At 38.3% G+C, this 12,085-nt stretch overlaps 1 protein-coding gene across 4 annotated transcripts in view; it reads right to left on the bottom strand.

The window, feature by feature from the left end:
• Positions 1 to 6,144: 6,144 nt before the first annotated feature.
• The window catches only part of rnf6 (ring finger protein (C3H2C3 type) 6), a 41,040-nt gene continuing 35,099 nt past the window's right edge, over positions 6,145 to 12,085 (bottom strand). For all 4 annotated transcript variants that reach the window (XM_052026105.1, XM_052026107.1, XM_052026104.1 and 1 more), the window contains 2 exons: positions 10,847 to 10,957; positions 6,145 to 8,411 (listed from right to left, as the gene is read on the bottom strand). In XM_052026105.1, coding sequence (XP_051882065.1) covers positions 6,577 to 8,411; positions 10,847 to 10,957 — 1,946 coding nt within the window. In that variant the 3' untranslated portion in view covers positions 6,145 to 6,576. The remainder of the gene's footprint in view (positions 8,412 to 10,846; positions 10,958 to 12,085) is intronic.

Here is a 12,085-nt window from a genome sequence, read left to right as displayed (position 1 = left end):
ACATGGATAAGAGGGGTTTAGAGGATTATGGGCCAAACACAGGCAGATGGGACTGGCTTGCTGGGCAACATAGTTGGCATGGACAAGTTGGGCTGAAGGAGCCGTTTCCATGCTGTATGTCTCTAAGAGTGGCCTCATCAACAGTTTGTACAATCGCTACATAACTTCCCAGCCTCCATATTCAGTGCCCTGACTGATGAAGGTCAGCATGCCAAAAGCCTTCTTCACTGTCCTGTCTACCTGCAACTCCACTTTAAGGGAACCATGCACCTGTGCTCCAATGTCCCTCATGTTCTACAACAGTACCCAGGGCCCTTCCGTTCAATGTAGAAGTCCTACCTTGATTTGTCCTTCCAAAATGTAACACTTTGCACTTATCTGAATTAAACTATGTTTGCCATTCCTCAGCCCACCTACGCAGCCAATCAAGATCCTGCTGCAATTCTTGATAGTCCTCTTCGCTGTCTAGACCACCTATTTTAGTCTCATCTGCAAGCTTACTGAACTATTCCTCATCCAAATCATTAATATAGATGACTAATCACAGTAGGCCCATCACCAAACCCTGGAGCACACCATTAGTCACAGACCTCCAGTTTGAGAAACAACCTCCCACCATCATCCTCTGTTTCCTACCATCCAGCCAATTTGTATCCCATTTGCTAGCTCTCCTTGGATGCCATGTGATCTAAAGAGAAAAAAAATTTCCTTATTTAGTTTAACAGACCTCTAATTTTGAACACATTCAACATTGCCAAACCTTCAGCATTTCCTGCTCCAACAAAACCACCCAAGAACTTCAGTCTCTACATCACACTGATTGTGGTAAAGTGGAAGGGTGACAAATGCTCTGATTTCTTGTTGTTTCCTACCCTGTAGATGAAAGAATCCATTAGTAGAATACATTCACATAGAAAATGCATAATATATACAGTAAACTCATTAAGAAGCATATAGAAACTTTTGATTAGCAAAGAGAGCTGTGGGCATTAGTCAAAAAAAAGTAATAAAATCCTGTTTCAATCCAAATTCAAACTTGAAGCTAGCAATCAAAAACATACATCAACAGTGTACAGTTGCAATTTCAAGAATAAAATTCTCATTTATATAAACTAAACATAGCCATATTTTAATAGAATTTAATACTTAATTGTGAATGTGTAACTGAACAGCCAAATTGAAAATCTACACAAACATACCTGTCAAGGATTTACAAATAGGTAAAGCTTACTGAATACAAAAATATAATTTGCAGTGCTCATCTATAAATGTGTAACTTAACTGCCATACTGAAAATAGTACACAATTAAGAAATAACAAGCAATGAAGGTAAGAAGAGCTATTCTGACATGAGTTGATATATTGAGTGCAGTGAAATTGAAGGCCTCAGGTTTGACATGTTAGCTGCATTCACTTAAAGCAGAGATTACGGAACAAATGCTCCCAGTGTCCACTGTACAGGAGGGGAAACAAATCTATATTTCTAATCAACATCAAGTGAACAAGTTGCAGAGCTTCTAGAAGATGGATTGACCGTCAAAAGTGATTGCTACTGTTAAATGGTGTTCAAAACAATGTCACAACCTCAAAACAAAATTACATGCAGGAGTGACAGTTTTGCCAGTTAGTGAAATTAACACAAGTATCAATGGGATGGTTTCTATGATTATCCTCAACACTGGTGCCCCACAAGGCTGTGTCCTCAGCCCCCTACTCTACTCCCCATACACTCATGACTGCGTGGCCAGATTAACTCCATCTACAAGTTTGTAGATGATAGCATCGTGGTGGGCCAAATCTCAAATAATGATGAATCAGCTTACAGGAAGGCGATCGAGACATGGTGCCATGACAACAAATTTTCCCTCAATGTCAGCAAAACAAAAGAGCTGGTCATTGACTTCAGGAAAGGGGCGGTGCACAAGCTCCTGTTTACATCAACTGTGCTGAAGTTGAGAGCTTCAAGTTCCTAGGAGTGAACATCACCAATATCCTGTCCTGGTTGAACCATGTGACACCACAGCCAAGAAGGCTCACCAGTGCCTCTACTTCCTCAGGAAGCTAAAGTAATTAGACCTGTCCCCTTTGACCCAGAGCAATTTTTAAATTGACACACCATAGAAAGCATCCTATCCGGATGGATCACGATTTGGTATGATAACTGCTCTGCCCAAGACCACAAGAAACTTCAGAGTTGTGGACACAACTCAGCACATCATGGAAATCAGCCTCCCCTCCATAGACTCTGTCTATACTTCTCACTGCATTAGTAAAGCTGCCAATGTAATCAAAGACCCCACCCACCCCAGATTTTCTCTCTTCTCCCCCCTTCCATCACGCAGAAGATACAACAGCCTGAAAGCACGTACCACCAGGCTCAAGGACACCTTCTGTCCCACTGTTAGAAGACCATTGAACAGTCCTCTGGTATGATAAAATGGACTCTTGACCTCATAATCTACCTCATTATGGCCTTGCACCTATTGTCTACCTGCACTGCACTTTCTCTATAACTGTAACACTCTATTCTGCATTGTTATTGCTTTCCCTTGTACAACCTCAATGCACTGTTGTAATGAATTCATCTGTATGAACGGTATGCAAAACAAGTTCTTCCGTCGGACCTTGGTATGTGACAATAATAAACCAATTTACCATAGGAAAATCTGCTTTTTAGATAAAAGCTGCTATTGAAGTAACAGCAGATCAAAAGAATTAAGTGCATGAAGTACTGAAAGCATTAAGTAGTCAATGTTTATTGACATAACTACAAGATTTTGTCACCAGATGACTAATTGGTGACATTAATGAAATCTGCCTATTCAGTGTATTTTCATCCCACTAGATGTTAAATAAACAAATTTAGGTTAAGGACTCAAGTATAAAAGGAAAAAATGTTGTGTATTTAATTATATTGAGTTGTTGACTTAAACTAAAAAGGAAATTAGAATAAAAAAAATCAGATGCTAGAAATCTCAAACCAAAACTGAAAATGCTGGAGTCAGCAGGTCAGGTAGTACCGGTGTAAAGTGAAACAGAGTTAATATTTCAGGTTGTAGACTTTCATCAGAACTGGGAAAGAGAAAAAACAAGTTAGTTTTAAGTGCAGAGAAGTTGGTGAAGGGATGGACAGGATAAAGGGAATACCTATGAAGAGATAAGGCCAGAGTTGCCATGAGAATAGGTTGTAGAAGTCATCTAAGTGAAGGGTTAATGGGAAAATTAATCAATTAAAAAAAAGATAAAAACTAAAAGAGGGTAGTTGAAAAGTGAGAGTCAATATTCTTAATCTCTAAATGCAAGTAATCCATCTGTGATATTGGCTGTTTTTCTCTCATTCAGGACAGACTGACCTTTAGAGCACATACTTCTGCAGTTCCGTTTTCACATTCCTTTATGTGTTCCCACTCTTTAATTGTCCTCGTCTCATGGCTTATTTTTCCCCCAATTCTCTAACTGCACCCATTCATCTGCCTACAGATGACCTCAACAACTTATCCCTCTGCTAACCCTGGCCTCACCTTATCAGGAATATTCCTTTTGTCCTGTCCATCCCCCTCCTTCTCTGAAATTTAAAACCAACTTGTCTTCTGACTGACCTGCTCAAATGTTTCCAGCATTTTCTCATTTTTAGAAAGGAAATTAGGACAAACTAACTGCTTGGATTTTACAGTCAATAGCAAAGCAATAACACTCATTGCTGATCATGATGGAAGTTTTCCATAAAGATGCCTCAATCTCTGTTGCATGGCTTTCCCCCTTTTCTGACATCAATTTTATTCGGACTGTAAGGAATCGCTGACTTCTAGAAGTGATACGATCAAACAAGTGAGCAGCCAATTATGCTGAAGTCACCAAGACAGAAAACCAGAAAATAAATAGCTCAAATTTTTACCTGGCATTTCAAAATCTTAGAGAACAAGTCAATGACTATAAACATACACATGAAATTGAAGTAGAATATATAATTTTTTCAATGTCAAAACTATGAGATTTTGAGATATTTATTCTGAAAGAATTAGATTCCACATAAAATTAGATGTTGCAGGGTAAAGTGTATTCAGCAGTAATTATGCCGTGTGTCATTAAAATCTTAGTTACAAAGTATTCAACAACATATCACTTAAAAATGTTTTTAGTTAAAATAGTTTGTAAGATGTCCAAGTTCTTGTTATTTTATTTTCATATTTTCAAAAGGGATGCCCATTTAGTCCATTCAGGCTGCTGGCTCTCAGCATATTCCCCCACTTACCTCCCTCTATCCTATTCTCTCATATGCCCATCAATTCTCTAGCGCTCCATCCCCCCTCTCTTGCCACTTACCTACACTGGAGGCAATTTACCCATCGCCAATTAACTTGCTAGCACTTCTTTGGGGAGATGGGAGGAAACTAGAGTACCCGGGGGAAACCCACATAGTTGAACGGGAAACGTTCACTCTCCACAATGATAACATCTGAGATCAGGATCAAAGCTGGCTCACTGTAGCTGTGCGCAACACCCCCTAATGTACCACTGTTCCATCCCTGTCAATTCAGTAAATTTTGAAAATCTCCAGCTGCTCATGCAATAGAAGAGCAGGATATCATGAACAACAACATCTGGAATTCCTTATTTTACTGACGCTACAATTACTGAAACTGCTGTTAGTTTAACAGTGTAACGCTACTTAATGGTGAAAATTTTGCCATCACTACAAATGCAAAATCCATGCCAATACTCAGCATTTGAAGAGATGCTGTTAATATAGAAAATACTGAAATAGTTAAATTTCCTTCAAGGTGCAAGCTCATTTAACTACCTACTACAATGACACTATATCTGACAGTATTATCCAATATTCTAGAATGAAATATACTGGGCCACATTTGTTTTAGTTATGCTTCCTGATAGCTGAATTATGCAAAGCATTTTTAATATTTAGCATACTGAAAAGATGGTATGCCTTTATTCCTTTGGCATCAAATAGTCTACCGATGTAAAAAGAGTTTGCAGGTATTCTGAGTCGTGCATAGTCCTGCTCCTTTCGATCTTCACCCACCAAATACTAATTGGAAACTTACCTCTTAAGGGCCCTGTCAATTCACTAATGAAGCTAGGTAGTGCATGAATATTACAAGGACTAATTAGTTTATCTAAAAATGGCATCTATGCTGAGAGAACACTCTGATTTACACATTAAAGCAGCCTATCACTAATAAATAAAAACATGAATGACCACACAACAGCTGGCACTAGCAGCAAGTAAACAGCTGACATTTAAAAAAAAGGACACGTCTACTGATTCCATTTTGAGACCATTACTGTTCCACTTATGCTGAACTTGGCATTAACTGAATTAATTCACTTATTGCACTCCTTAGTAGATAAAGCATCCAGTGCCAAGTCTGAAAACAAACCTGGGATATACTACACCATTCTAATAAGAGAGGTTGTCAGTAATCTGAGACACAAATGGGAGACCAACAATAGTAAACTGAAGTTATACATTGTTTATAAAATAGCAAAATCTTTGCCCCTAGAAGCTTTTGGACAAATAAATCTCTGGAAGTTTCTTAACTATTGCAAGGTTTTGGCACACATAAAATTGGGTGCTCTAATTCTTTACTTTCTGATGCACAATATAGTTTTCCAGGCTCCTAAACAACAGAACTCATCTATTAGACTTTTCCCCCATCCCCTAAACCCCACTAAATATATCACTAGCAAGGGATGGTTCTCTTTCCTGGTGCTGTTTATGTTGTGAAGAGAACCTCGTGGAACATATTGCCACTCCAGATCGACACGATGAGAACTGAACTTTCAATTGCTATGAAGCTACAAATGGCAAGTTTACCGGTAAATTTAGATTAAATAAATTGGGAAACTAAGAAAATCTGACATGGCAAAGAAACTCATTTTCAGCAAAGCCAGTCCGAGTTACTACATTTGCATAAATTATGTCAATAGTGCATTAAACAAGACAACTTGTTTTTTTTTGGAGGAGTGGGTTGGTGGAGGAAGACAGGAAACATTGGTACACAATCTCGAGTTCATAGGCACACAATTTGCTTTCAAATCCAAAGTTTAGTGGAAAAATTAGTCCATTCCCTTGCAAATGTTTGCAGTGGTTTTATTTGCAGAAAACCAAGCTTATTTTCAGTGTGTAAAGTTTTATTTTATTCACCATATTCAAAGATTAAGAGCAATTTAATTCTGCTCACCAGATACTTTATACTATTAGTCAGACTGAATGACAATTGTTTTGTTAGTCTGCACTGTTATCTTGTAACAGAAAGAGCACACCATAAATCATAATTGCATCTACAATACAATGTATTACATATATGATTAATCATGTCCAATAATATACTTCAGGTTGGCTCACTTCCTTCAGTTCCAATCATTCCAATGACAAAGTGCTCAGCTCAACAAAAAAATCTAAAAAAATAAAGCTTCAGCAAGAAGCAATAAGAATGTATTTCATGGTTCTATAATAGAATCTATAACCTTTGTTTTACAAATTCCCATAAGTCAGATTTCTAGTGCTTTGAAGTTTCCAAAATTAACAAGCAGCTTGAGTAAAACTCTCCTCAATCAATTACTGGACCCCAAGATTGGCTGTCGACAAATTGGACAAGTGGAGTTTTCAGAAAGCCAGCGGTCAATGCAGTGAATATGAAATTCATGTGCACAGGGTAGTCTTCTAAGCTTGTTCCCAACTGCATAGTCATTAATACAAACACTGCAGGTTTTACTGACTTCATTCTCTGCGCTAACGTTTCCATAATTCCGAGTCATAAGATTGTCAATTTGTTCTTTGGTCAGACCCCTCTGGCGCTCTTCTTCATCATCATCATTCAGCAAGAAGAAGTGAGCAAGCCGTAATATTGGCAAGGTACCATTTTCTACCAAACTATTTGTATCTCGAATTTGTCTGGTCTCAATGCTTTCAGCAGCACGGTCAAAATTCTCGTTCTGCACGTTTTCGTTCAGTTGAACCCTTGCTGACTGGTCTCCAGCTAATCTGTCAGTTGACTCATTTCTTGAATTAGAGAGATTTAGGTTTGGACTGGTCTGTGAGCTAACTGAATCAAAGCTATCAGATGGGTTCTGCTGAACTCTTTGGTTAAGTTCAGAATCTGAATCATTCTCCATTAGGGAGCTCAGCTCACCAAATCCTGTCATAATCTGACGAAGTATTGACCTCAAGGCTATAGATGATGGTTCACCAAGCCCAGTCTCAGATATCCTGCGCAGAGGTATACGGATGGTGCTAACGTAAGTCCTAATACCTGCAAGTTCTGATCGTGAGATAGTACGGCGGAAACCACCACTATCACTTTCAAAAGTCACTGTATTTTCTGCCATTCGGACACGGGATCGAGTTCTATTAGCAATACTGTCACGATCTCGATTTTCTCCAGGACGTATCCTTCTAACCTGAAGATCCAACATAATCGTTGGATGCCTTCGAACACCTGAAGATGACCCATTGGAATGATTTCTCTCTCTTTCATCCACAGCCTCCTGTCTAAGCACGCCACCAACTGTTGATGGTACAGCAGTACTCCCACTAACAGTCTGCATTTCCTCTGTGGTCATGGTGGATTGATCTACAGTCCGTTGCCTTCTTGCACTCTGTCTCCGCTCAACATAGTCCTCTCGCCGAGATGGGGTCCGATCTGAAGAATTTACTGTGACGCTTTCTCTACGCAAGGGGGATCGACTACGTCTGTTCTGTGAATTCCTGTAAGATCTGCGTTGCTCCATTTGCCCATGTAGGTCATTCTCATTCACAGAGCTTCGGATGCTGTGCCTCTCTAATCCTGCAAGTTCAATCCGACTGTGTTGCTCCTCTTCATGTATTGTTCTAACACTCTGCCATCCTGCTCTTCGTCTACTGATGCGCCGTTCACCAACTACACTTAAAGCTGCTTGCTGATTCGCACTTTGTCTTCTTGACCTTTGCCTACCAGTTGTTATTTCAATAGTTCCACTTCTGATGCTTCTTTGGGCCACGGGTGGACCAACTTCCATACTTTCTACTTCGTCAACCCTGACTGCAGCTCCCAGATTATTTTCAGAACTTGCCCGTTCAGCAGTCGGTTGGACGTGGGCCCGAGTTCGACTTCTGGTACGACTAGCAACAGGAGCCAAACTTTGTTGCTGAGTATTTTCCAGGTTCCTATTAGTGTTACCTTCTGGTGTAGCTGTATCCAATGACTGGCCACTGACAGCTTCATGTTCATGATTAATATTGATTTCTAGGCTGAAGCGGAACTCGCCACTATTGGGGTTGGTCCGACTCACAGCTCTCCAAGTCTGGTTCCCACTCTGTCCACTGCGGGTGGCATTTCCTGTACGTCTAAATGTGTTAAGCCACTCAAGGAGGGAATCACTATTGGAGCTTTCCCCTGATAAGTCAGAGCCTATAAAAAAGGGAAAAGTGCATCATATTAAATCAAGTCAAAAATCGACAAATCCTTTCATTAAGATTAGAATAACTTGCTATTTAACACAAATTAAAACTGTAAAAAAGCAAAAATTCTAGATGAGACCCATGGACTGTCCTGCTAAGAAAAAAAGCAAATACAGCTCATCTACAATAAAGGCTCACATGTCATCAATTACATAATGCAATTATTACACCAATGCAATTACTAAAAAACAATTAAACCCATAAATTTGAAAAGGTTCAAAAGTTAGTAGCTAAATCCATGAACAGACTAATTCAAAATCTTAATTGGAAATCAAAGGACTGACTGGTCATCATTTCCAAATAGCTTGCACAAAACAAATGGGTGATAAAACAAGATAGGGAACTGAGAATCTTGAAACATATTTTGCCTCAAACATGTGATATACAAATTATGAAGATACCCCCGTCACAGCTGGAAACATCACACAATTGTTAATGTTTCATTACATGTCACTACAATATTTAAAGCTTTTTGTTTTTACGTAGTCAACTTGTTTTTACGTAGCCAATGTAATGTAGAAGTCAGTACTAATCAGTAAAGCATATTATCAGTGCTTTGCTGGGTCCATCCTTTATTGAATGTAAAATTCTGAGCTGCATGTTCGTTCCTTGATTGCATTATTCCTCATTTTATTTCTTTGCCCAGTCTTACAATGCTTCCCAAGGCCAGCAAAGAGCATAACAAAGTAATTTTGTTATATTTCTGTCTGAAAAGGATAGCTTGCTTTGAAATATTTAAGAGTTTCACTCAGTGGTGCGAATTAGCAACAACACCTTGGGGTGCTTTGAAACTGAGAAAATATACATCCAGAACTCAGGTTAAGTATATTTGATTATCATTATCTGTCCAATTTACCCTCCACTTACATAACAACTGAATAGTTAATTCAATTTGGTAGTGTGCTATTTAACATAAGGAACAAAAAATTGACCTCGTGCAGTGGGTCAAGTCTTGGGCGTACCGAAGAACCATTTCTGGTGCTATTCATCTGCTTCAAACGTATTTTTATATTTGTGCTCATGGAGCTGCTAACTGTAATGTCTTATTCTTTAACTTGTTTGAAAGATGGAAGTGCTTTTTTTAAAATCTGGAAGGCAATAATTTATTTTTCTAAATAAAGCACATGCAAAACTTAACAATGTTAAAGTATATAGAAGTACAACTGAGTTGATACCTTTTATAATAAGAGAACACAAAGGTAAATTTCTGGTAATCTGTGTTTGTTACTATGCTTAGTATTTTCTCACATTTTTAAAAAAATAAATAATACAAACAGCATTAATGGACACATTAGAATCCAGGAACATTCAAAACTTACAAAAACTAAAACTATTACATATCAACTTTAACAATAACCCCTGCCAAAGCAAAACTGATTTATTCTTCGCAGGATTCTTCCATGAGTTGCCAATTATTGACGTTACTGTAGGACACTGGTGCAAATAAATAATAGGTTCAACTATAATGAGGGGTGCATGGGAGCTATGTTTGGGCAATGATCTATAAATTGGGGAACTGAACAGATGCATTCTACTATCCTCTCTTCACAAGCACCACCAACTCACCAGTTCATAAAGCTTTCAAATAAGTCTTAATATCTTGTTTCCAAAAACTATTGCTCACATGCAAAATTTCCCTGTGGACAGTTCTGATGAACCCCTTGCATTATAGACAAATAGTAAAAATATTTTGTAAAGATATATGTATTAAAGTGCTAAGTAAAAACAAAGACACAAGAAATTCTGCAGATGCTGGATATATCTGGAGCAATGCACAAGAAGTGCTGGAGGAACTCAGCAGGCAACACCCATGGAGGGAAATAAACAGTCAACGTTTCGGGCCGTGACCCTTCATCAGGACTGGGCAGAGGGCAGAAGCCAGAATAAGGTGGTGGGGGGAGGGAAGGAGTACATGCAGGCAGAGGATAGGCAAGTCCAGGTGAGAGGGGGAATGTCCTGGGTGGGGGATGGGGAGAAGATGCAATAAGCTGAGAGGTGATAGGTGGAAGTAAAAACAAACTTGTTTTTGAAGATTACAGCAAATTGATACCAGGGAAAACCTGGGAATAGAATGATATAGGATTGATTTACTTCCATAATTTTTTCTTCATTAGCTATGGGAAATTGCATGTCATCTCATACTCTTAAGGAAAAAAGCTGAAAATCCTTGAGCATTTTGACAGGAGCCTTTTTGTAGTTGCTGCTTTCTATGGTAACAAATAAGCACACTGCCACCAAAAGCATCAAGGCTTTGGTTTTCTGAAGTGATGATAAACTCACAAATTGTGGATGCAATTGAAGACTCAAACATTACCTTCAACACTGCAATAAGTGAAGCAGTTTAAGGTCACAACTATAACATTAAACCACAGATTCAACACTCGCCTTGATTCTCAGTACTTTGTTCATGTTCATTACTTCCAACACTGCTCTGTGTAGTTAACTGTTCCTTAGCACCATTGAGCCGCTGTTGCAATTCTTCAGCTGTAATTTCACCTGAAACCAGGAAAACAAAAAAAAAGTTATACCTAAACCAGGACATTTGCATCTAAATTGTCACAAAAATGTCAAAAGTTAAATTCTGGCATTATCAAGAAATTGCACTTTCATCTCTTGAAAGCTTACAATAAGCAAAGGTATATTTAATGAAAGTTACTCAAATTCATTTTGTTACAGCCAAGCTACTTGGACCAACTTCCTCAAACTTTGTGTATGAGTATACTTCAAACAATTCTGTATCTACAAATGCTAATTTATTGCTCTGTAGAAACAGTAAATTCTAATATAATCAGCTTAATTTAAATGGCATAAAGTTAAGATGCTCTGGAAGAATTTGATCCCTTTATGTCACAACCCAAGAATTACTCTAATGCAGATAAATATAAAGCAACATAAGTGTCTCAAAAAGAATCAGTTCATATAACTGGAGGTTGAGGATACGGTCATGAAGGAATACACCGGATTGAACACTATCCAAAGAAAGAAATGTTCAAGTACTTTACCCGAGTTGAATGCAATCTCATCCTTGTAATAGCAGTGAAACGGGGGGGGGGCCAAAGAAAGAAACTCAAAACAATTAACAGAGGGAAGAAGGGGTTGTCTTCTGGGGATAGATTGAACTGATTTGGTCTATATCCATCAGGTTTAGAAAAATGAGAGGTGATCATGTTAAAAAGGAGGCAGGGAATTTATGTTACAATGCTAATAAAAGAATTTTAAGAGTGCATGTTTTTCATATCTCAAAGAAGTAGGACTGGTTGGTAAGATGTTTAAGGGGACACATGGGATATTTGCCATTATTGTACAAGCATGGAAATCATGCAAGGACCACACAAGATAGTGATTAGACCACAAAGTACTGGAGGAAGATCAGATAATACAAAAAAAGGGTTCAGATGAAATTGACAGGAATGTCACTGATTTTGGAAAATAATAATCATGAGAGACTGATTAGGTTAGAATTATTTTCTTTGAACAAAGGAGACAGGAGATTTAACTGAACACTATAAAATTATGAAGGGTTGAGAGTAAACAGAAAAGACCAATGTCCCTTGACTAATTTACCTATGACTCTTCGTTATCAATCAAATTATAAAAGCATGTAAGAACAGCAGGTGTCCAGAA

This window comes from Pristis pectinata, chromosome 11 (genome assembly GCF_009764475.1).
Source record: "Pristis pectinata isolate sPriPec2 chromosome 11, sPriPec2.1.pri, whole genome shotgun sequence".
Taxonomy (NCBI): domain Eukaryota; kingdom Metazoa; phylum Chordata; class Chondrichthyes; order Rhinopristiformes; family Pristidae; genus Pristis; species Pristis pectinata.
The sequence above is the reverse complement of the archived record's forward strand: the minus strand, read 5'-3'. Positions and strand labels throughout refer to the sequence as shown.